The sequence below is a fragment of the Schistocerca serialis genome, chromosome 9 (assembly GCF_023864345.2).
Source record: "Schistocerca serialis cubense isolate TAMUIC-IGC-003099 chromosome 9, iqSchSeri2.2, whole genome shotgun sequence".
Taxonomy (NCBI): Eukaryota; Metazoa; Arthropoda; class Insecta; order Orthoptera; family Acrididae; genus Schistocerca; species Schistocerca serialis.
Window position 1 is genome coordinate 161,949,870 of NC_064646.1, and position 26,678 is coordinate 161,976,547.

At 45.9% G+C, this 26,678-nt stretch overlaps 1 protein-coding gene across 1 annotated transcript in view; it reads right to left on the minus strand.

Annotated features, from left to right (window-relative positions):
- LOC126419447 (probable tubulin polyglutamylase TTLL2) overlaps nt 1–26,678 on the minus strand; it is a 410,877-nt gene that overhangs the window by 66,128 nt on the left and 318,071 nt on the right. Inside the window, exon 7 of the mRNA XM_050086635.1 lies at nt 19,471–19,673. Within this exon, the coding sequence (XP_049942592.1) occupies nt 19,471–19,673 (203 nt within the window). The remainder of the gene's footprint in view (nt 1–19,470; nt 19,674–26,678) is intronic.

The following is a 26,678-nucleotide window of genomic DNA, read 5'->3' on the forward strand; positions in this document are numbered from 1 at the left end:
CACCTGACAGGCAGATTACAGTCAATCGCGCGAAAGCGCAGCTCGTCTCCTTAGCACACCATCATTTACAAGGCGCTGTTATACGGTCGCGTGCTCCAGACACGATACAATCAGAAAGGCCATCTATGCACCACGTGCTCATAGAACGCAGGAGGTGCCGTAGGGCACTGGTAACCGACATGATAACCGACGACGGTCGACACGTGGTAGAACAAGCAGATATAGCAGAAGCCTTCTATGGGCATTACGCTCAACTTTATTCAGCAGTGCTCCCTGATATGGCGACGGTAGACACCGTTTCAGCACATGTCCACGGTACAGTTCCACCAGACATGGTACCGACTTTACTGGGAGAAGTGACAGAAGAGGAAGTGCTCGACGCCATTGGTAAAGGTGCTCCCCATAAATCACCAGGAATCGATGGGTTACCATTAGAGTTCTATCGAGCCTTTAAACAACTGTTGCTACCGTGTTTGATTGAAATTTGCCAGGAATTGATGTCCCCGGGTATAACATTGCCTGCACCATTCTTGGAAGGTCTGATTGTCCCCATCCATAAGCCGAAGGGACGGAATCATGTCCGCGACTATCGTCCCTTAACGTTATTGAACAGCGACTTCAAGATCTTTTAGAGGCTGCTATCAGAACGTATTCGCGGCACACTATTGCACGTCTTGTCCGGCGATCAGACGTCCTTGGGGGGACCCAACAACATCAGAACTGCGTTACGCCGTTACAGAGATCTCATCTCCCTTGCACGGGTGAGACGTTTACCGGCAGCCCTCGCGTCTATCGACTTTAGCCAGGCTTTTGACCGTGTGGGCCACACTTTCCTCACGGCCGTTCTACGGCGCATGGAATATCCCAACCCCTTTATCACAGTGTTGACACGCCTACTACATGGTGCAACTTCTCGAGTTCTTGTTAATGGAAGACTGACGGCACCCATGCCGATCCGCCGATCAGTACGACAGGGATGTCCATTATCAACATTGTTATTTGCATTGGCCTTAGAACCTTTGTTGTGTGGTCTCCGAGACAGGCTCACTGGGATACAGTTCGGCGGCTCCATCTATCGTTGCACCACATATGCGGATGATTTGATGATCGTCATACGTGGAGCTGACGACATGGCCGCGGCTTTGGACTGGATTGCAACCTACGGTACAGCTTCTGGTAGCCAAATCAACGTTGGCAAGTCCGTCGCCTTGAGCATCGGGATTGGGCTACCGCCCGAACACATTGCCCCCTTACGCTTCAGTGATACTGTACGCTGCTTGGGCTTAGATTTCATGAACGACATGCGACGCGCGACGACGCTCAATTATCGACGCCTTCTTAACCAAATTAGGGCCGGAATTGCAAATCAGCGCTTGCGATCCCTCAACATCGTTCAGCGAACGTATTATGCCAATGTATACCTTGCGTCCCGCATTCCGCATGTGGCCCAAACGCTACCCATTCCGAAGCCCTTGGCTCGTAGCATTATGGCAGCGCTGGGATACTTCGTCACCGCTGGTATGTTACTGAAGATCAGATACGTATCTCTTACCCTCCCCAAGGAAAAAGGTGGTCTCGGCCTAGTTAACGTCCATGATAGGGCCATTGCCCTCTATGTTAGCTCACATTTATGTCTGCTGCGCCGTTGTCCTACGAGCCTCACGAGTCTGCTTCTGACGGCGCTACGACCTGCTTCCCTAAGAGCGCCGGTGCCACTACAAGACATCCCAGCGCCCCTCTTTTATATAGGACGTTTCTATTTAGAACAAAGTTATTGCAGTGTCGCGCTCACGACACCACAAATGGCCACAACTCGACGCCTATATCATGACATGCTGCAACGCCGCCCCCTAAATGTGGTCGAACTAAAATATCCTGACGTACGGTGGCGCGTGGTGTGGAAGACTGTACACGATGCCATGCTTGATTCCGATGTTGTTTCTCAATGGTACGTAGTCGTTAATGGGAAGCTGGTGACACAAGAACGTCTCTACAATATTCACATGGCAGAATCTCCCAATTGTGTGGGTTGTAATACAGTAGATTTTGACGAGCACCGCCTCAGCTGTGGAGAGGCGGAACCGGTTTGGCACCTAGTGCGGCAGATGCTGGCTTATCTCTTGCGAGTTAGGCCGGAGCATATATCTGCACGCACGTTATTGTTTCCGGATGAGACATTTTACCCCAACACTCGAACCAACTCTGTCACCTGGATACGTGGACATGCAGTCCATTACCTCTGTCGTGACGGACACAAGAATTTCCTTGACTTCTGGCTCTATTTGCAAGAAAGACATCATGCTATTTCCGGGCATACCAGATATCGACAGTGCTTCGCAAACTACCTATGGAGTGCCTTTCACAGCCCGCTGTGTAGCTGGAATGTTCCAGGCAGTGGCAGATTAGGTCAAAACGAACTGCAAACGAGCATATATTGAACAATCTTTATCAGTGGGCGCAGTCGCTGGGAAGCCTCATTACGACGTGGTAGCTTTCTTTTCATGTTATTTATGTTTCATATCTTCGATGGCGTCTTCATTCTGTTTTAGTTTTCCAGGCTTGATTAACTATGACTGTACGCACATTGATATGTATATAAATAAACAAAAAAAGATTTTAAAAAAAGTGGGCAGGAGACCTGCTTTCGAATCCAAATAAATACACAAGAACAAAATGAACAACAAATAAAATATAATAAAGTATTATACCCTTTCCTTTCTCCTTTTATTTTATTTTTTTTATACAAAATTCAGAGGCATATTTAATTTTTGTTCGTTGGCGGAACCCGAAGTGGTGGCGAACGGCCGTCCTAGTTAGCTTTAGGATAAAAAAAAAAAAATCCCCGCCACTGCCTAAATTTTGATAAATGATCAGCATTGGCGGCCGAAGACTTCCGGCATAAGAAGTCAGCCTCATTCTGCCGACGGCCTTGTCACAGAGGGCGGAGGAGCGGATAGAGGTTCAGGGCACTCTCTTGTCCTAGGGGTGGGAAATTGCCCCTAAAGGCGGAAGCATCAGCAAAAAAAAAAAAAAAAAAAAAATGTGGTCAGCGTAACGGATTGCCGTCCTACGGGCCCGGGTTCGATTCCCGGCTGAGTCGGGGATTTTCTACTCTCAGAGACTGGGTGTTGTGTTGTCTTCAACACCATTTCATCCCCAGCCGGCGCGCAGGTCGCCCAATGTGGTGTAAGAACTGCACCAAGACGGCCGAACCTGCTCCGCCAAGGGGCAGCCGGCCAGTGACGCCAAACGTTCATTTCCGTTTTTTTTTCCTACTTCGAGATCTTAAGGTGCATTCAAAAGACAAGCAACATAATGAGTGAAAGCATGAACCTTAATTACACACTAAAGGGAGAGGATTCAGCAATTTATATACTGCTCTAAAATGAAGGGATACCATGCTCTTGTGTAATTTGCAAAATTGTTTTGATAACTTCGTTTGTTCTGGATTTCATGGTTTAATGTTGGCAGTTTAAACTTAAATTTCGCGTAAGTCAGTGTTTCTGATGTTATGATTCTATAGCCACATTACCATATTACTTTTCCGGACGGGGTATCGCTTTTGGTCTGGTATCACATCTTCACGTATCTTGACACACTGCAGTGCCGTCCGGCTTGACATACATATAGATAGTTGATCTATAGGTTTTGATGAATGAGTTTGCGAGTGCCAAAATATGTGACATAAACTGATGATTCAAAACATTATGACCACCTGCTTAATAGCTCATTTGTCCGTCTTTGGAACGAAATACGTCACTGATTCTGTACATCAGGGAACCGACAGTTTGTTGGTAGGTTTGTGAAGGAATGCGGCATTACATGTCTACGCACAGGTCATGTGATTCGCGAAAATAACGGGTCGCTGATTTGAGTTCTCGGTGGTGTCGCCCGCCGGAGACCCATAGGGGTTCCATAGGACTTACACGAGGCGAATTTGGTCACCGAGACATCAACATAAGTTTACTTTAACGCTAAAACCACTGTAGCATGGTTATGGCTCCGAGACGCGGTCAATTATACTGCTGAAACATGAGATCGCCGTCGGGGAAGACATAAAGCATGATGGGATGCAGGAAGTTCTCAGACCTCAGCACGATTTCAACTTCTACCACAGATCCCGTACAAGGGTAGGAGAACGTCTCCCATAGCATAATACTGCTCCCACCAGCCTATGTCCGTGGCGTGCTGCACGTTTCGAGCCGCCGTTCACCTCGATGACGGCGCTTGTGGAGACGACCATCGACCTAGTGTAGCAAAACTGTGATTCACCTGAAGAACCGACACGTTTCCATTGAACGACGGGCGAATCCCGATGGTCCCGTGCCCACTGCTATCTTAACTGACGATATCGTTGGGTCAGCATGCGAACATGTAGGGGGTGGTCTGCTGCGGGGCTCCATGTTCAACAATGTACAATGAGCGGTGTGCTCCGAAACACTTGTGCGTACACCAGCATTGTGCTCTTTCTGAAGAGATGCCACAGATAAACATCCCACTTCACAGAGCAGACAAGCCTCAAAACCCATGTTCTCTGAGGAATCGTGGGCGTCCAATCATTTAGCACCTGTGGTAGATTCACAGTTCTTCTACCTCTTTCTGTAGATGCTTACGACAGTAGCACGTGAATAATCGACCTGCTTTGCCGTTTTCGAGATACTCGTTCACAGGCTCTGCGTAATACACTACTGGCCATTAAAATTGCTACACCACGAAGATGACGTGGTACAGACGCGAAATTTAACTGACAGGAAGAAGATGCTGAGATATGCAAACGATTATCTTTTCAGAGCTTTCACACAAGGTTGGAGCTGGTGGCGACACCTACAACGTGTTGCCACGAGGAAAGTTTCCAATCGATTTCTCATACACAAATAGCAATTAACCGGCGTTGCATGGTGAAACTTTGTTGTGATGCCTCGTCTAAGGAGGAGAAATGCGTACCATCACGTTTCCGACTTTCATAAAGGTCGGATTGTAGCCTATCGCGATTGCGGTTTATCGTATCGCGACATTGCTGCTCGCGTTGGTCGAGATTCAATGACTGTTGGCATAATATGGAATCGTTGGGTTCAGGAGGGTAATATGGAACGCTGTGCTGGATCCCAACGGCCTCGTATCACTAGCAGTCGAGATGACAGGCATCTTATCCGCATGTCTGTAACGGATCGTGCAGCCACGTCTCGATCGCTGAGTCAACAGATGGGGACGTTTGCAAGACGACAACCATCTGAACGAACAGTTCGACGACGTTTTCAGCAGCGTGGACTATCAGCTCGGAGACCATGGCTGCGGTTAGCCTTTGACGCTGCATCACAGACAGGAGCGCCTGCGATGGTGTACTCAACGACGAACCTGGGGCACGAATGGCAAAACGTCATTTTTTCGGATGACTCCAGGTTCTGTTTACAGCATCATGATGGTCGCATCCATGTTTGACGACATCGCGGTGAGCGTACATTGGAAGCGTGTATTCGTCATCGCCATACTGGCTCATCACCCGGCGTGATGGTATGGGGTGCCATTGGTTACACGTCTCGGTCACCTCTTGTTCGCATTGACGGCACTTTGAACAGTGGACGTTACATTTTAGATGTGTTACGACCCGTGGCTCTACCCTTCATTCGATCCTTGCGAAACCCTACATTTCATCAGGATAATGCACGACCGCATGTCGCAGGTCCTGTACGGGCCTTTCTGGATACAGAAAATGTTCGACTGCTGCCCTGGCCAGCACATTCTCCAGATCTCTCACTAATTGAAAGTGTCTAGTCAATAGTGGCCGAGCAACTGGCTCGTCACAATACGCCAGTCACTACTCTTGATGAAGTGTGGTATCGTGTTGAAGCTGCATGGGCAGCTGTACCTGCACACGCCATCCAAGCTCTGTTTGACTCAGTGCCCAGGGGTATCAAGGCCGTTACTACGGCCAGAGATGTGTGTTCTGGGTATTGATTTCTCAGGATCTATGTACCCAAATTGCGTGAAAATGTATTCTCACGTCAGTTCTAGTATAATACACTCCTGGAAATGGAAAAAAAGAACACATTGACACCGGTGTGTCAGACCCACCATACTTGCTCCGGACACTGCGAGAGGGCTGTATAAGCAATGATCACACGCACGGCACAGCGGACACATCAGGAACCGCGGTGTTGGCCGTCGAGTGGCGCTAGCTGCGCAGCATTTGTGCACCGCCGCCGTCAGTGTCAGCCAGTTTGCCGTGGCATACGGAGCTCCATCGCAGTCTTTAACACTGGTAGCAAGCCGCGACAGCGTGGACGTGAACCGTATGTGCAGTTGACGGACTTTGAGCGAGGGCGTATAGTGGGCATGCGGGAGGCCGGGTGGACGTACCGCCGAATTGCTCAACACGTGGGGCGTGAGGTCTCCACAGTACATCGATGTTGTCGCCAGTGGTCGGCGGAAGGTGCACGTGCCCGTCGACCTGGGACCGGACCGCAGCGACGCACGGATGCACGCCAAGACCGTAGGATCCTACGCAGTGCCGTAGGGGACCGCACCGCCACTTCCCAGCAAATTAGGGACACTGTTGCTCCTGGGGTATCGGCGAGGACCATTCGCAACCGTCTCCATGAAGCTGGGCTACGGTCCCGCACACCGTTAGGCCGTCTTCCGCTCACGCCCCAACATCGTGCAGCCCGCCTCCAGTGGTGTCGCGACAGGCGTGAATGGAGGGACGAATGGAGACGTGTCGTCTTCAGCGATGAGAGTCGCTTCTGCCTTGGTGCCAATGATGGTCGTATGCGTGTTTGGCGCCGTGCAGGTGAGCGCCACAATCAGGACCGCATACGACCGAGGCACACAGGGCCAACCCCCGGCATCATGATGTGGGGAGCGATCTCCTACACTGGCCGTACACCACTGGTGATCGTCGAGGGGACACTGAATAGTGCACGGTACATCCAAACCGTCATCGAACCCATCGTTCTACCATTCCTAGACCGGCAAGGGAACTTGCTGTTCCAACAGGACAATGCACGTCCGCATGTATCGCGTGCCACCCAACGTGCTCTTGAAGGTGTAAGTCAACTACCCTGGCCAGCAAGATCTCCGAATCTGTCCCCCATTGAGCATGTTTGGGACTGGATGAAGCGTCGTCTCATGCGGTCTGCACGTCCAGCACGAACGCTGGTCCAACTGAGGCGCCAGGTGGAAATGGCATGGCAAGCTGTTCCACAGGACTACATCCAGCATCTCTACGATCGTCTCCATGGGAGAATAGCAGCCTGCATTGCTGCGAAAGGTGGATATACACTGTACTAGTGCCGACATTGTGGATGCTCTGTTGCCTGTGTCTATGTGGCTGTGGTTCTGTCAGTGTGATCATGTGATGTATCTGACCCCAGGAATGTGTCAATAAAGTTTCCCCTTCCTGGGACAATGAATTCACGGTGTTCTTATTTCAATTTCCAGGAGCGTATATTTGTCCAATGAATACCCGATTATCATCTGCATTTCCTCTCGGTGTAGCAATTTTAATGGCCAGTAGTGTAGCAATCTACCTTTTGTCAGAGTCGCTCGTCTCAATGGATTTCCGCATTTGCAACCCTTATCTTCGCTAGAGTGATCCCCCTCGTCCTGTCTGCTCCGCTTACTCCTACATCGCCGGCCGCGGTGGTCTCGCGATTAAGGCGCTCAGTCCGGAACCGCGCGACTGCTACGGTCGCAGGTTCGAATCCTGCCTCGGGCGTGGATGTGTGTGATGTCCTTAGGTTAGTTTGGTTTAAGCAGTTCTGAGTTATAGGGGACTGATGACCACAGATGTTAAGTCCCATAGTGCTCAGAGCCATTTGAACCATTTTTTACTCCTACATCGCGATGGGCAGTGGTCATAAAGTTTCGGCTGATCAGTGTATATGGCCGTATCTAAATTATTTACGACGCCAAGAGACCGCAGACCTTAGCGCTTGACATAAATTTCAAACTGGTACCCCTACCTATTCCTGAGAAATAGGGGCCTTACAAACGCCCGTATCTTTTGAGTGCACTGATTTAGAAGCTTTTCCACGCCAACCGTAGACCGTAGTACCTGACAACAATTTCATCTTGGTATCTATACCCGTTCCTGAGGAAAAGGGTTCTAAAAATCGAACTGACAGACAGATGGTCAACAAAGTGATCCTATGTGGGTTTGGTTATTAGTAATTGAGGTTGGAACCCTAAAAACAGCGCAAAGCGATTACGTAACTGGCTAGTCGAAACTTGTGATTTATCTGTTCTGTATTCATTATATTACTCTGTGTAAGGATGGATTAAATAAATTGATAATTAAATTACATATTAATACGAAACAATTGTTATGGTTTTATCCCGACGTTTGACTATAAATCTACGGGGGGGATCCAAACTGCGCACAATTTTTTTTGATTATTCTATGTTACGAATGTTATTTCACAAAAGAAATTATACTGGGCGGGGTGTTGCGTCGCCTTCGTGTTTACTTCCAGGAAACAGCGAAGCAGTAGCGAACACTCCAGTATTCTTACAACTGGAGTGACTTCTGCCACCTCAGTCTATTTGTTTCAAGCGTCATATGAGTACCAGATAATTTTTCCTACGGATATTCACCCCCAGAAGTGCCCAAGTGATCACAAACTTATTACATTTTACAACGTTTGGAGGAAGGAGAAGTCCACGTTGTGCACGAAAGGAAACCAATGAAAAACTTATTTAATGAAAATTATTTCAAGAGCGTAACCTCAGCTCTACTTAAGACGAAAAATAGTTTTGGCTGTTATTTGGCGCTTACAAAGAAAACAAGACACAAGGAATAGAGTAAGACGGTGTTGAATGCTGCCTTCTAAATGTACTTTGATGTGTTCGCTTGTATATATTTTCTGGAGCAAATAAACGTTGATGTGTGACTGTCATTATGAATATCGACTATAAATCTCTCTCTTGTCACTAATGAACAGCATTATCATTACTAGTTCCTTAATGCTGTTACTATATAGTAGAACATCGATTATCTTTAGGAACTGGGATCCAGAGGTATTCGAATAGCACATTTTTTCGGATAAATAATCATTTACGGAACTACTCGTAGCAGAATGTCGAATCAGAACACCCTTAGCTGTCTAAAATCCCAAAATGCTACTAATATTTTATTGAGGAATCAGTTTCGGTGATATATTACGCCATCTTCAGGCCCCCTTACCGACGTGCAGGAAAATTCCCACCTCTGGTCCAGTCAAAGTAGGGGTCAGCCTTCAATGACTGGTATCCGTAGATTTTTGACTCAGTTATCCCTTCGATCATCACTTGTCAGAAAGATAGCGTAATATATAGCCGAAACTGGTTGGTCAACAAAATAACGATCTGGAAATTAAGAGGGCTGAAAGATGTTTTGGTTCGATATTCTGTACTGAACAGCCGAGATCCCGCAACCTTGTGTATAAAGGACAAATTGTACCAGTGTTCATAAGAATATGAAACAAAGAACCACTGAATTAAATATAAAATTGTGTGTGTATATTTTCTATCACACATATTAAAAGTACACTGAAGCGCCAAAGAAACTGGCATAGGCATGGGTATTCAAATACAGAAATATGTAAACAGGCAGAATACGGCGTAAGGTAGCTATAATTTCGCTCCTTACAAGCACTCATCTACATTCTTTGCCGTGATTTACAACCGGAATTATGTATCATTTGATAGGTTGTACCTCGTACATATGAATACTTAAAGAAGGCTGACAGTGTCAGGTACACCTTGTAAATAGTTGTTAACGCTTATTGCATGAAAGATGACGGAGTGTCTTTATTATCAAAATGGCGTAATGAATGATCGCCTATACTAGTAGAGGCTGGAACGCCAGTGGAAATGAAACAGCAGGCGTTTAACTCAAGCCTTGGGTGCAAAATCCCGCACAGGTGTGTTGGTCCTGGGTGGAAAAGCCGTCCTCTGCAATCTTAGTATTTGAATGATTTTTTTTTTAGAACCATCACTCCGACGCACCGGACGCAGTACATATGGTGATATTGCTAACTGCTTCGGCTTATTAGGGCTATAAAGCTAAACAGCTGTGATCACGTAAATTTTATTTCCACTGAGGCTGCACACCACTGTAGATCATCTTTGAAAGTGGTGTCTTCTAGTGTTTGGTACGTAGGTGGTGTCAGTCATCTCGCGTTATTTATATTAAATCCCACAGCCATAAAAAGGGACACATTTGGTCAACTGATCAATCATATTACTTATGAAATCCATTTGTATCTCTTTATGTCCACTGGACATTGATATATAAACATTTGTAATATATAAAGGAGTTTTAATCCACAATAAATGTATAAGCATAAACAGCATTTATCATTTATAGTTACTAGTTCCCTTAATTATTCATTTATGTTGATGTTGTAATTTATATGTTAAAGAACTAGAAGGAGGAGATAATATCACCATTAAGAGATCCTAATATCTGCTTCAGGGGGTAGTCAGACAGGGCCAAATCTTCATATTCAGGTTCAATATTTTTCGTCACACATATTCATTTTCTACCCGCCTGGAGTAGCATCTTGGAACGGCGCTGCGGTCGGCAACACCTATATAAGACGACAAGTGTCTGGCGCAGTTGATAGATCGGTTACTGCTGTTACAATGGCAGGTTACCAAGATTTAAATGAATTTGAACGTAGTGCTGTAGTTGGCGCACGAGCGATGGGATACATCTTCTCCGAGGTAGCGATGAGGTGGGTATTCTCCCGTACGATCATTTCACGGGCGTACCCTGAATATCAGGAATCCGATAAAACATCAACTCTCCGACATTGCTGCGGCCGGAAAAAAGATTCTGCAAGAACAGGACCAACGACGGCTGAAGAGAATCGTTCAACGTGACATAAGTGCATCCTTCCGAAATTGCTGCAGATTTCTATGCTGGGCCATCAATAAGTGTTAGCGTGCGAACCATTCAACGACACATCATCGATATGGACTTTCAGAGCCGAAGACCCACTCGTGCACTCTTGATGACGGCTCGACACAAAACTGTACGCCTCGCGTGGGCCTGTCAATACCGAAATTGGACCGTTGATGACTGGAAACATGTTGCCTGGTCGGACGAGTCTCATTTCAGATTGTATCGAGCGGATGGACGTGTACGGGTATGGAGACAACCTCATGAATCCATGGACCCTGTATGTCAGCAGGAGACTGTTCAAGCTGGTGGAGGTTCTGTAATTGTGTGGGGCGAGTGTAATCGGAGTGATATGGGATCCCTGATACGTCCAGATATGACTCTGACAGGTGACACGTACGTAAGCATCCTGTCTTGATCACCTGCATCTATTCATGTTCAATGAGCATTTCGACGGGGTTGGGTAATTCCAGCAGGACAATGTGACACCTCACACGTCCAGAATTGCTACAGAGTGTTTCCAAGAACATTCTTCTGAGTTTAAACATTTCAGCTGGCCACAAAACTCTCCAGAATGAACATTATTGAGCATAACTGGGATGCCTTGCAACGTGCTGTTCAGAAAACATCCTACACCCTCGTACTCTCAGAATTTATGGACAGCCCCTCCAGCACTACTTCAGACACTAGTCGAGTCCATGCTATGTCGTGTTGTGGCACTTCTGAGTGCTCGCGGAGGCCCTACCCGATATTACGCGGGTGTACCAGTTTCTTTAACTCTTCAGTGTATAACAGTGAACTCTCTACATAGCCTAGATCGAAAAATTCAAAATGACCTTTAAAGTAGGTCTACACTTTAGGAAAAGAAGTCCAAAATTTATTTTTACTTCATAGCTGAATCTCGTTTTCTTGTACTAAATCTCGCAAACACTTTAAAGGCAGCAACTGCAACATATTGTTGGTGTACCAACTTTATAGACGTCTCAAGATTTGAAAAGCTTCCTCACTGGATGGTCCTTGTCCAGCAAGGTCGTTATCACTTGGATCTTCCTCCTCGTCGCAACTATACTAGCCGTCAGTTACTGCGACATGTATCTCCATCCGTCAATAGTTGATAAACAAAGTAATCAAATTCACGTTCGAGCTTCAAACCCTGGGGAGGTTTTAAATAGCCCAGCGCCAGTGCATCTTGTATTCCAAACACGCTAATTTGAATTTCCCTACTGGAACACTTTCGGTTAACCGATGCTTTGGTTGACCAGTATTCGGATAATCTATAAGCTCTACTGTATTTTAACTCTTTGTAAGAAGGATGATACCACATAACGTTACTTTAACAGTGCAGGCGCCAAACTGCACAGCACACAACAATCTGAGCACATGCAGTTTTGGCGCCAGCGTAGAACTTAGAAGAACCACTCGTCTGCAAGCAAGCTCTGTATACTCGCTTTATCCTCGCCAGCGGGTCGTATGACGTCGGCTCCGTAATCGTGGTATCCGTGTGTTTGAAGACCGGACTCGTGGGTCTCCGCTGTTGCGCATTTAACCGAAAATTCATCCCTTGATCCGGTTAAAGGGCACAAGCGGACTACAGGGTGCTAGGGGTATAAGTGCCAGATATTGTGATGACTGGCACCTTAATATGCACCGACTTCAGCGAGTTGGTTGGCGACTACACCCGAGAGCTAACGGCATTGGTGCTAAGTACGCAAGCGTTTGTTCAAATGGTTCAAATGGCTCTGAGCACTATGGGACTTAACACCAGTGGTCATCAGTCCCCTAGAACTTAGAACTACTTAAACCTAACTAACCTAAGGACATCACACAACACCCAGCCATCACGAGGCAGAGAAAATCCCTGACCCCGCCGGGAATCGAACCCGGAAACCCGGGCGTGGACGCAAGCGTTGGGTATGACGATTATTATACAGGGTGATTCAGTGATGAAGGTGCAATCTCTCTCGCGGACAACGGAAAAGGGGTAAATGTATCAGTTTGAGGTAAAGACCACTCATCAGCAAACCGAGTCAAAAGTTACAAGCGGAAAGCTTTCTGATATCTCAGACAGTGTACCTTTTCTACTGTAAGAGCTTTGCTTTCCATATTTTAGGGAGAGATAGTATGGATAGAAACAAAAACAAATAGTCTAGTTAACATGTGCTCTAAAATGCATACCTTAAGAGGTATGAGCACCTGCTCAGTAGAGGTGTGGTTCGCAGTCGCAAAGGTGAACGTGTGCTCATAGCTCTTAAAGGTAGGTACTTCAGAGCCATGTCTCCGGGACATATTTTTCTTCTTTTTGTCTCTCAACAACGGAGGAAAGAGCATGCAGTACATGAGGTCAACTGCCAGAGGTATTAGAACGATTTTCACTTACAACTTCCGATTTGGTCGTTCCTGGACCAGGGTCCCTTACTTCAAATTGATACGTTTATCCTTTCCAGCATCCTTGAAAGTTTGGAGCGTCATCGTAGAATCACCCTGTATATCAATACAATGACTGATCAGTTACCAGTGATTGCTGTTCTCTTTATATATGGAAAATGAAAAGAGCGTATGGCATCGTTGGCCGGGAGGCCCCATCCAGGGAAATTCGGCCGGCAAGTGCAAGTCTTATTTCAGTCGACGCCACACTGGGCGACTTGCGCGCCGGTGATAAGGATGAAATGATGATGACGACAACACGATACCTAGTCCACGAGCGGAGAAAATTTCCAACCCGACCGAGAATCGAACCCGGGCCCGCTTGCATAGGATGCAAGCACGTTATCTCCCAGATAAGCAGGCGGACACTATATATACAATACACGGTGCCAGATATTGTGATGACTGGTACTTTAATGTGTACCGACTTCAGTAAATTAGCTGTTTTTTTTCTCTGTGTCTAACAGTCTTCCTACAAACACCTCATCTAATTTACTAGCTGATGTTTTCTGCATCGTTGTATATGCACCACAAAGTAGACTACACCTGTCTGTATAGACTTAACTTTTTGTGTCCATTGCTCCACACTTCAATACCTGACTTGCTGCGAAGGGGTAAATAAGCATTAACGGCTTCTTCTTGTCACTTGTACTTGGAGGAACTAAGCTACCTAAAACGAACAGTTCCTAATTATTAGTCTGCATATATATACACTGCTGGCCACCGTAAATGCAACACCCTGAAGGAAGCATCCGAATCAAGTGAAATTTACACCTTGGGTTTGCAGCGATGAGATATGCAACTGATTAGAATTTCAGCGCAGACGCACATCACGCGCGCCTGTGGCGCCACCTCATAGCGCCATTTAAGGCTTGGCGATTTCGACGAGTGTACGTTCGGCACGTGTGTTTACCTTATGGTTGTTTCACAAGACGATCAGTTATGCCTCGTAGACAACAGCGAACATCGTTTGATCAAGTATCCGAGTTCGACAGAGGAAGGATAGTGGCTTTCCGAGATTGTGGATTATCATACAGAGAAATCGCTAGTCGTGTTGGACGAAACCAAACAACTGTAATGCGGATATGTGACCGTTGGATGCAGGAGGGTACGACGGGCCGACGTGGTCGATCGCATTCACCTCGGTGCACCACTGCACGTGCTGATAGGCAAATTGTGCGCATGGCAGTGACGGATCGCTCAGTGACATCCCGAACCATAGCACAGCACATTGCGTCTGTAACACATCATCCAGTGTCTGCGCGTACCATTCGACGCCGTTTACAGCAGAGTGGTCTGCCCGCGAGGCGTCCATTGCTTCGTCTACCATTGACGCAGAACCACAGGCGTCTCCGTCGCCAATGGTGTGATGACAGACAGATGTGGACGGCAGAATGGAATGACGTTGTCTTTACTGACGAGGCACGCTTCTGTCTGCAGCACCACGATGGTCGGATTCGAGTGTGGAGACACCGTGGAGAGAGGATGCTGGACAGCTGCATTATGCACCGCCACACTGGTCTTGCACCGGGTATTATGGTATGGGGTGGTATTGGCTATTACTCTCGCACGCCTCTAGTACGCATTGCCGGTACTTTAAATAGCCGGCGCTACATATCCGAGGTGCTGGAGCCAGTTGTCCTTCCTTACCTTCAGGGCTCGGCTACAGCCATATTTCAACACGACAATGCGCGACCACACGTGGCACGCATTGTCCAAAGGTTCTTCGTCAATAACCAGATTGAAGTGCTTCCCTGGCCGGCTCGCTCTCCGGATCTTTCGCCGATAGAAAACATGTGGTCCATGGTTGCTCAACGAGCGACCCAGATTACATCCCTAGCTGCCACACCAGATGATCTTTGGCAATGTGTGGAAGCTGCTTGGGCTGCTGTACCCCAGGAACACATCCGAAGTCTCTTTGACTCAATGCCGAGACGTGTGGCAGCGGTGATCTCCAACAATGGCGGCTACTCTGGCTACTGATTCCGGCAGGAACCACATGTCACAGACGTCTGTAAACGTAATCATTTGATACTTGGTCAACATGTTATCTACAAAATAAATTTTGTTGTGCTACCTCTTGTCTTTCTTGGTGTTGCATTTGCGGTGGCCAGCAGTATATATATATATATATATATATATATTTGTGTGGGTGGGTGAAGTCATATGTATTCTTTACATATAGCTATTGAAAGGGTCCTGTAGTACCCTCCCATTTCACTGTCATTTTATTTGCTTTCCAGTGCACGTTGCATCCTACAAAACAATTCAGCTGCTTTCGTTGCTAAATTTCGTACCAGAGAAGACTAAGCTATGATTCAATCTAGACCTAGCCTGTTTCTTTCTACGATTTGTAAGCATGATATGGTTGTTATGTTGTTTCTTTTCAGACTTGCAAATGCGTCTATAACGCCATTATAAGTGTTCTATGCTTTAATATGTAACCCAACTCACGTCTATGATTCCATAAAATGTTAATCCCTTGTTCTCTTATTCCAATACTCTCTGGCATGCGTGAGTGAATGAATGTGGGTGTGTTTCATTTTGCTGTAAGGTGGTTTAGTCTGCTGCAGAGAATCAGCGGCAGTCTTACAGAATTGCCAAACCCTGTAGTTTTCAGGTAGGCAAAGGGGTTTGTTCCTCTTGTGTGAAATTTACCGGTGTTAGGTTGGTGGCGGAAGCCTCATCTCTGGGCTTTCCTGGCCACGGGGTCGTGTGGGAGAAGTTTTAGTGTGAGGTGAGTAGTCTGCTTCCAACTCTCCGAGGGTCTGCAGCCGAGGTCTCTTCGAAGAAGGGTGAGTTGATTTTGAACCGCGTGGGGCGTTTGTCTGATAGGAAGAGGGTTGCTTTTAGTTTTTGAACTCGCGTCTTCTCTTACAAAGATTGTTTTGCTGGGTCGCAGCAAGGAATTCAAGGCATTTGCAGACTTTCAGTTCCATTCCTAATGCAGACTTTGATCCGTAAGAAGAACGTAGCACAAAGGTGTTGCATATGTTGAAGCGATCTCACGTGGGAAATGCGTCCTTGGTTCAGTGTGAATGTTTGTGTGCCTGCGACTGCGTGTGTATACATTCTAATCTTTTCAGAATCTTGATAATTCTTGCCTCTTTGTGAATTTTCTTTGTTTCATTACTATATGTCCGTTGGAAACCACAGACGTGGGTTAATATTACTGTTGTTGTCGCTCTGCCATTACCCTTTGTCTATTCAGATGTGCCCTCTATAACATGTTAATTGTTCGCAGCTGCGTGGCTTAATGTTGCTAAAATTTGGGGACAGTACGTAGAAATTGTGTTTCCGCAAACCACGTGCCGCGCGGTGTAGCCGCGCGGTGTAGCGCACCTTGTCACAGTCCGCGCGGCTTTCCCCGTCGGAGGTTAGAGTCCTCCTTCGGGCTTGGGTGTGTGTTTTGTCCTTAGCGTAAGTTATTTTAAGTTAGATTAAGTAGTATGTAAACTTAGGGACCGATGACCTCAGCAGTCTGGTCCCATAAGACCTTACCAAAACTTTCCTTGCGAACCACATGGCCACGCGAGTTAACTGTGAGTCTATCTTTCCCGTGGCCCGCTGTCTCTGTCCTAGGGTTTACTTGTTGTTCTGATTTTGGAATATTAAATATATCCCGTCCAGATTATCCAACTGTATTTGTGCTTTGTGTATTCATGTTAAGCGCGTAAGCGTGTATGTGTGGCCCTCGTTGAGGCTGTTTATCCAAACCGAGGTTCAACTTTAAATGCAACCATGATATTCAGATTTAGTCTTTTATTTAATCATTTCTCAACAGAGCAGAACAAATCTACTAGCTTCTTTGCATGTTTGTGTTGGAACCGCACTTGCTGTTCTTCGAGTGAATGTGGGTCTGAATGCGAGTATTAAACCTTTCCCGTCCCCCTCTAATTACGGCCGCGGTTCTGTTGTGAATCGTATAGCGTTTCACAAGCAATCGAACGTAGTTACCAGGCAACAACAGTTATATAGATGTCTTATATCAATGTCTTAAGAAATAAATAATTTTGTTTGTTCTAGCACTGACGCATCAGTGGCGCCTTGGTTCCTGACATCGAAAATTTTCGGGACTCGTGCTGCCATCTGTTACCTTTGGACTAATGGTCACCATCGCCCTCGAAGTAGTTCCCATCCGCACGTACACAACGGTCCCAGCGCTTATGCCACTGGTCAAACGTTTTCTGGAAGTCCTGTTCTTTGAGGGTGTTTATCACCGCCCACGATGCATCTTGAATCCTCTCTAGAGAGTCGGACCGACGGCCTTTCCACTTGAGTTTCAGTTTTGGGAATAGCGCGAAGTTGCAAGATGCCAAATCTGGCGAGTACGGTGGGTGGGGTATAACCGCCATGTTGATTTTTGCCAAAAAGGTGCTGGTGAGCTAGGACGAGTGACAGGGCGCGTTAGCATGATGCAGCAGCCAGTTCCCTTGACGCCAAAGTTCGAGCCGTCGTCGCCGCACGTTTTCACGGAGCTGTCGCAAAACGTCACAGTAGTACGCGAAATCCACTGTTTGGTTGGGTGGGACGAATTCTTTGTGCACTATTCCATTGGTATCAAAGAAAACGATGAACATGTTCTTCAATTTCCTCTTCACCTGTCTCGCTTTCTTGGGTCTTGGAGAGCCCAGGCTCTTCCACTGGGACGATTGTTGCTTTGTCTCTGGGTCATAACCGTAAATCCAGCTCTCGTCGCCCGTGATAACCTGTGGCAAGAAGGTTGGATCATCAGATGTAGTCTGACGAAGGCCCGTGTGCCTTCTGATCGGGAGTCAAGATCCTTGGCACAAATTTTGCGGTGACATGGGACATGCCCAATTCATCAGTCAACATTCGTGGACATGTCCCATAACCAATATCCACTTCATCCACAAGGTCTTGAATGGTTTGACGTCGATCCACACGAATCAATTGTTGAAGTATGGCAACAATGTCTGGCGTTGCCGCGCGGGCTAGCCGAGAGGTGTAAGGGGCCTTGTCACGGTCTGCGCGGCTCCCCCAGTCGGAGGTTCGAGTCCTCCATCGGGCATGTGTGTGTGTGTGTGTGTGTGTGTGTGTGTGTGTGTGTGTGTTGCCCTTAGCGTAAGTTAGGTAAGTTAGGTTAAGTTAGATTGTGTGTAAGCTTAGGGACCGATGGCCTCAGCAATTTGATCCCGCCGGCCTCTGTGGCCGAGTGGTTCTAGGCGCTTCAGTCCGGAACCACGCGGCTGCTACGGTTCAAATGATTCAAATGGCTGTAAGCACTATGGGACTTAACATCTGAGGTCATCAGTCCCGTAGACTTAGAGCTTAACTAACCTAAGGACATCACACACAGCCATGCCCGAGGCAGGATTCGAACCTGTGACCGTAGCAGCAGCGCGGTTTCGGATTGAAGTGCCTAGAACCGCTCGGCCACATCGGCCGACGGCTGCTACAGTCACAGGTTCGAGTCCTGCCTCGGGCATGGATGTGTGTGATGTCCTTAGGTTAGTTAGTTTTAAGTAGTTCTATGTCTAGGAGACTGATGACCTAAGTCCCATAGTGCTTAGAGCCATTTGAACCATTTTTTAGTTTCGTCCCATAAGACCTTACCACAAATTTTCAATTTTTTTTCCAATGTCTGGCGTTGTGCGACTAACGGGCATGTGAGCACCATCTTCGACGTCTGTACGGCCGGCCCTGAAACGAGCACGCCACTCAAACACATGCGTATGGCTCATGCTCCGTCCCCCAAATACTTGTTGAATCATTTCAAGGGTCTCCGTAGCATTTTTGCCGAGATTCAGACAGAATTTGATACACACGCGCTGTTCTGTTCGCGGATCCATCGTAAAATCGCCACACATCAGCACAGTATTAAGGAAATCACTGTGGACACGCAACACGCCCTCCCAGCTGAATGCCACTCCGCACACCGACTCATCAGATATGCAGCTCTCACCACCTAGCGGTGCAAAAATCTACTACTCCTACTTTCCAGATGGCAGCACCAGTCCCGAAAATTTTGGATTCTACCTGCAACCTGCAGTGTCGTACTCGAACTCTCCCCGTTTCTGAACTCTGGTTAGCAAGTCTCGGTAGAGGAATGGTAGACAATGGGCGCAGCAGAAAACTCATTTCCCGCGGGAAGTTTTTCGTCTAAAAGGGCTTTAGGGCTCCAGCAAGCGAGCGGCACTGACCTCGAGAAGCCAGGGCCGGAGGGAGGAGTCCACGAGGACGTCGAAGCCGTAGAACTCGAAGCAGTTGGCGGTGGTGGGCACGGACGGGCTGTGGCTCAGCACTGTGAGCACGACGAGCGCCGTCACCTTCTGCCACAGCAGCCAGTCCGAGTGGCCCGCCTGGTGGAGGTAGTGCCGCAGCTGTCGCAGCGACCACTTGCAGCCTGCCGCACACAAAGATCGACTCTGAGAATGTTTTATTTACTGTTATTTCATCTCAGTCGCCCCATACGGGTGGGAGAGGGCGAGGATGTCAGCGGTACAGTTCTTTGCTCTTAACCAAGCGATTTTAAAAAAATTATAATGAGAAATACAAACAAAATATGGGGCAGTTTCCTATTTTAAATTAAAAATCATAGACAGACAGCTAAAAAAGGAAAACATATAAATTATAAAAACACATCTAGGAAGGTTAAATTCTTATAAGAACAATGTAGCTCTGCACTTTCACTAAACATCTGAAGGACCTGCAGTAGGATGAGAAGTATTGTCAGAGTAGATAATATATTCCATGGGGTTGAGGGGTGTGGGTAGAAAGGTAGGAAAACTATGTAGACTGGAGATAGGAGTTGAGCTGAGTAGTCGGAAATACAGTCGGTAGGAAAGACAGACGGCGAGAAGTAGTGTGCCGTATGATGGGGATTGATGGAGAGGGAAAAGGAGTCCTGATGTGGAGTGGGAAAGGTGGAGAAGGGTTAAAGTTGGTAGGAAGTATAAATACTGGGCCAGATTTCGTTGTCTGGGTGAAGGAGTTGATTGAAGTTGCGTTGGGATTTGATATGGAGTGCGTGTAGGTGTAGTGACAGAGGGATGTGTGTGCGAAGGTGTGGCAACGTATTAGGGTTCGTGATCAGAGGAGAGGCAATGGTGTGATTGGAATCTAGTTTGTGGATAATTAGGAGGAGCGAAGATGTTCGATGTGGGTGAGGAGGGTTGGGAATTTGATGAGAGGGTAGAAGATCCAGGTGGGCGAAGGCAAATGTGGGAAGTGAGAGGAAATGCATGGCGTTTGAGGATTTGGAGGGCCGTATAGAAATTTGGTGAGGCAAAGATAAATGCAACATTTGCATGGCAGAGGATGGGTCACATCGGAGTTTTGTACGTGTGGACAATAGTAGAGGGGTGTAGTCCCCAAGTTAGGCCTGTTAATAATTTAAGTAGTTTTAGTCTATTGTGGGCTTTCTGTTGGACTGTTAGTAGGTGAAGTTTCCACGGTAGCTGGCGGCCGAGGGTTACTCCAAGACATTTTAGTGTGTTAGTTAACTAGATAGGACGGCTGTAAATGGTAATGTAGAAGTCATGGAGGTGGAAGGTCCGAGTGGTTCGTCCTATAATTGTTGCCTGGGCTTTGGAGGGTTTGATCTTTAGGAGTCATCGGTTGCAACAGGAGGTAAACTGAATGAGATGGATTTGGAGGGATCGTTGGGATCTCTGGCGTGTAGAGTAGAGGGCTAATATAGCGGTGTCATCAGAAAACTGATTGAAGGTGGACTGTTGGAGGTGGTTTGGGCATATCATCAGTGTGCAGGAGATAAAGGAGAGGAGAGAGGACGAAGCGTTTGGGCCCAATTGATACCAACATCGGTGAAGGTGCACATACAAATACTGAGTGTAACAATTTGCGGGAATATAAAATGCAAAGATCACTGGGTTCAGATAACTTTCCTCCCGATAAAGATAGTGTAAGAAATCACAATGAAATGGTCTACCCGTGTGATCTGTTATCCATGTTTTACACAGTTTACCAAATCAGTAACGAGACTGAATTTTTTTCCAGGAACACTTTAAAGAAACGTGTCAAATGTGGCTACATGTCACTCGCCAGATTGTGCTGAACACGAAGATGCTTTGAGAATGTCGATGACTCACTCAGAGCAATGTGCTAAACTGAGGGTTTCCGATATCAGTGTTTTCTGTGAATGCTGGTTGTGATGTCACAGTTTAAAATCGTATTCACAACTAGCATCCCTGCGCAACTTTAAAATGTGATTATTGAGATATATCGCCGTACATGTTATACTGTGATTAGTCGCAAGTATTTCTTGCCATGTGAAATGTGCTGCTGCAACGGGAGTTACATCTACTCGTCTACAAAGCGCGCTAACTGAATACATCATCAGTGTGTCTTTGAAGTCATATGGAACTTCAAAGGAATGATAAATGTCAAATACACTGTCAATAAAAAACGAAAATGCTATTCTCCTCTTATTATAGACGTCCTGTATCCCTAAATCTTCCACGACGTAGTTTTTGATAAAGACTTAGTTATAGGTAATGAGGTCGATGATATGCAAGTGAAAAGAGCGGGGAGTACAGATCTTCCCATTAAAATCTTCCCATTGAAAGTTGACATCAGGGATACCAGTACTTGAAGATACACTCAAGTTTACCTGTGCATTGTATTGCTGGAAAAAATAACCATCCTGTGAGTACATTACCAGTGCTATTAAACTTTGGTAGAAGTTACGTAGTGGACTTCCTTTTTATTTTTCGTTATTATGTATGAAATATGTGTATATGCATCAGAATAGTCGTAGGAGCCTTGCCCATTATCTAATACGTGTTTAATGTTGTAGTCTTCTTTAGAAAAACTTTTTATTTGCCAATATCGCAAGGAAGGACACATCGATTACTAGCTTCGACCAGCTAAATGGCTATCTTCAGGTCACATTATAGAAAAATGTGTTTACATTGACCACTGAAGTATGGCATTGCAGTTCATACCATCTGGAACCAAAGGACAAATTCAGCCTGTGGTTGTTCGTTTTTTCCGTACCCGTAAAACGTATAACCGCATTATCTGCAGCTACGCCTTAAAGGATAGCCAGTTTCACGATAACATATTGTTTCACATCCGGCTGCATGTCATCACATTCCATCAGTTCTCATCACACCGTTGCCCCAATATATTTCTAAATGAATTCTTGAAGAGTGGATATCTAACTGAACGTCCTGCACGGTTTATAACTACCAAGGAGTTCGCGTTCGATCTTGATTGTGATGCGCCATTATTCATTCGATGTGCATGGTGGAAATTAATGGTTTATTATGAACATTTATTGAATATCGGCGATGTCCATTTTTCGAAGTGTAATACACACATTCTATGTAAGGTTGATCTCCGCAACTCCCAGAGATTCATTTTTTGTTGCCCTCCTGATGCACATGGTGAGTCATTAGCAGCTAATATTTTTCCTGTCGTAATCGTTAAAGTAGTACTTTCAAACGAGTCTTACTAAAGACTGAACTTGCGACCTCAGACCATTACTTTTGGGTAACGGCAAGATGAGTCGAGAAGTTTACGAAATTATCTTTGACCTGCTTCTTGCACCGAGAAACGGTTTAACGTAACCCATTCCGTGCCAGTACGTAAATACTGTTTTCCAAAAAACAAGGTTTATTTTATTGTGATTCGACAGAAATGAAATGAAATAGCTGGACTGACAGGCTCAGAGCGACAATGTTCACGCCGTTGACTGTCGTTGGGCTTGAACGCAATCTGCTTGCCAAATCAGGAAATTCTCCTTCGACATTTAATCATCTCAACAATGGCTAAACGAAGTTCTGCAAGCTAATAAACTATCGGTGAAACTAGTAATGTATTTCAAAGCAAGAGAAATATGTGACATCTGACGCCTTAGCGTATCTCTGTGATACTCTATGGCAGTCACTGTATAAGGCTGTGAATATATCTTGCAACGTAACTTTCGAGCCTGTACAGACGGATTTTCAGAGGAGTGTTTGTACGATTAGTATTTTAAATTATACATTTATGTTACGTCGTTTGACTCTGAGGTCTGACGTTTAAGACTCGCTATACTAGATATGATACTGCGTGAAGAGTTTGACAGTGCACTGAAAGACCTAAGTCGAAACAAGGCCCCGGGAGTAGACAACATTCCATTAGAACTACTGACAGCCTTGGTAGAGCCAGCCCTGACAAAACTCTACCGCGGGGTCAGGGATTTTCTCTGCCTCGTGATGACTGGGTGTTGTGTGATGTCCTTAGGTTAGTTAGGTTTAAGTAGTTCTAAGTTCTAGGGGACTGATGACCATAGCTGTTAAGTCCCATAGTGCTCAGAGCCATTTTTGAAAACTCTACCATCTGGTGAGCAAGATGTATGAGACAGGCGAAATACCCTCAGACTTCAAGAAAAATATAATATTCCAATCCGAAAAAATGCATGTTGACATATGTGAAAATTACCGAACTATTAGTTTAATAAGTTACAACTGCAAAATAATAACGCGAGTTCTCTACAAACGCATGGAAAAACTGGTAGAAGTTGACCTCGGGGAAGATCAGTTTGGATTCCGTAGAAATATTGGGTCACGTGAGGCAATACTGACCTTAAGACTTATCTTAGAAGATAGATTAAGGAAAGGCAAACCTACGTTTCTAGCATTTGTGGACTTAGAGAAAGCTTTTGAAAATGTTGACTGGAATACTCTCTATCAAATTCTGAAGGTAGCAGGGGTAAAATACAGGGAGTGAAAGGCTATTAACAATTTGTACAGAAACCAGACGGCAGTTATAAGAGTCGAGGGACATGAAAGGGAAGCAGTGGTTGGGAAGGGAGTGAGACAGGGTTGTAGCATCACCCCGATGTTATTCAATCTGTATATTGAGCAAGGAGTAAAGGAAACAAAAATGGCTCTGAGCACTATGGGACTCAACTGCTGAGGTCATTAGTCCCCTAGAACTTAGAACTAGTTAAACCTAACTAACCTAAGGACATCACAAACATCCATGCCCGAGGCAGGATTCGAACCTGCGACCGTAGCGGTCTTGCGGTTCCAGACTGCAGCGCCTTTAACCGCACGGCCACTTCGGCCGGCTAAAGGAAACAAAAGAAAAATTCGGAGTAGGTATAAAAAACCATGGAGAAGAAATAAAAACTTTGAGGTTTGCCGATGACATTGTAATTCTGTCATAGACAACAAAGGACCTGGAAGGGCAGCTGAACGTAACGGACAATGTCTTGAAAGAAGGATAGAAGATGAACATCAACAAAAGAAAAACGTGGATAATGGAATGTAATCGAATTAAGTTGGATGATTCTGAGGAAATTAGATTAGGAAATGAGACACTTAAAGTAGTAAAGGAGTTTTGCTATTTGGGGAGCAAAACAAGTGATGATGGCCGAAGTAGAGAGGATATAAAATGTAAACTGGCAATGGCAAGGAAAGCGTTTCTGAAGAAGAGAAATTTGTTAACATCGAGTATGGATTTAAGTGTCAGGAGGTCGTTTCTGAAAGTATTTGTATGGAGTGCAGCCATGTATGGAAGTGAAACGTGGACGATAAATAGTTTGGACAAGAAGAGAATAGAAGCTTTCGAAATTTGGTGCTACAGAAGAATGCTGAAGATTAGATGGGTAGATCACATAACTAAGGAGGAGGTATTGAATAGAATTGGGGAGAAGAGAAGTTTGTGGAACAACTTGACTAGAAGAAGGTATCGGTTGGTAGGACTTGTTCTGAGGCATCAAGGTGTCACCAACTTAGTCTTGGGAGGGTAAAAATCGTAGATGGGGACCAAGAGATGAATACACTAAGCATATTCAAAAGGATGTAGGTTGCAGTAGGTACTGGGAGATGAAGAAGCTTGCACAGGATAAAGTAGCATGGAGAGCTGTATCAAACTAGTCTTAGGACGGAAGACCACAACAACAACAACAACATACTAGGGACGCCCACTTTCGTCTGCAGTTAAAAAAGAGCAGAGCTTATGTACGAATAGAAAGAAAGTGGCCAACGACGATTTCATCGCTGACTGACTGAGAACCCAGGATGCCATGTTTTTACTAGTAGTGAGATTGCTTCACTAGTGCAATGCGTCTGTATTGTTGTACGCTGTTTTATTGTGCTGAAGGCAGTTCTGTGGAGTATCATTTGCACATGAATGCCTTTTAGTCATCTTATTTTACGTAATTTAATAGCGATAAATGTTCGTTGAATTAAATATGCGCAATCGCGGTAGTTTACAAATAAGATTTGTACAGCAGTTTGTAGAGGCTAATTTTGTCTAAAGGTGATTTACCGACTATAGCTAGGAAGCCGCAAGTAATTAGGAACGATAATTCAAAGTCATTATAATATATTTCACTGTTGGCTGTAAAATTAAAAGTGTGACAGATATCATAATTTTAGTTTTCCCAGCAAGTAAAGGCGGCAATAGTGTTCATTTTTTATTAACGCTATTGACGGAAATCTTAATGCTTCCTTGTAAAATTTACGACAACTCATTTGTGTATGAAGTAAATATTTTACTTTGTGCTATTGCATTCACACAATGTCTAGTCACATCATGTGACCGCCTGTCAAAAACCTTTCGCGGTGCGGACCGCTTCGAGATGTGCAGGCACGGAGCCAATGAGGTTCTAGAAGGTACCGGCAGGTGTGTGGAGCCATACCGACTCCAGTGCTGTGTCAGCTGCGCTAGGTTCCTCGGTTGAGGATCCATGGAGCGAAGAGACCAATCAAGAAGGTCCCACAGATTCTCGATTGGGTTCAAATCCGCGGAGTTTGGTGGCCAGGGGAGTATGGTTAACTCATCCTGGAGCTCTTAGAACGATTCAGGTACACAGCGAGCCGTGTGACACATTGCAAACTCCTGCTGGTAGATGTCATCGAACCGAGGGAAAAGAAAGCGCATTTATGGCTGGACCTCGTCTGCAAGGACATAGGCATACTTGTATTGATCCATTGTGCCCTCCAGAATGACGAGATCACTCAGGGAATTCCAAGAAAACAATCGCCAGACCATAACACTTCATCCTTCGACCTGGACCCTTCCGACTATTGTTGCAGGGTGTTTCCTATCAGACGTTTCACTCCTTCCATGCCAACGGCCTTCTGTCATCTGAAAAGGTCGCCTGTCTCCACTCATCGGATGTCTGGTTGCGGTATTGGCGTGCATATTGTAACCTTCGTCGCCTATGAACAACCGTCAGCGTAGGTATATGAACCAGACGCCTGCTGCAGGAGTCAATACACAGCAACGTTAGCTAAACGGTCCTCGAGGAGACATTATTGGTAGCCCCTTGGTTTATCCTGACGGTCAGTTGCTCAATAGTTCGCCCGAACACATCTCTGCAGCCAATGTTCACCCCTGTCACCTATGGCCCGTGGTCCACTACAGTTACCTCTCCTCCGGTTTTGGATAG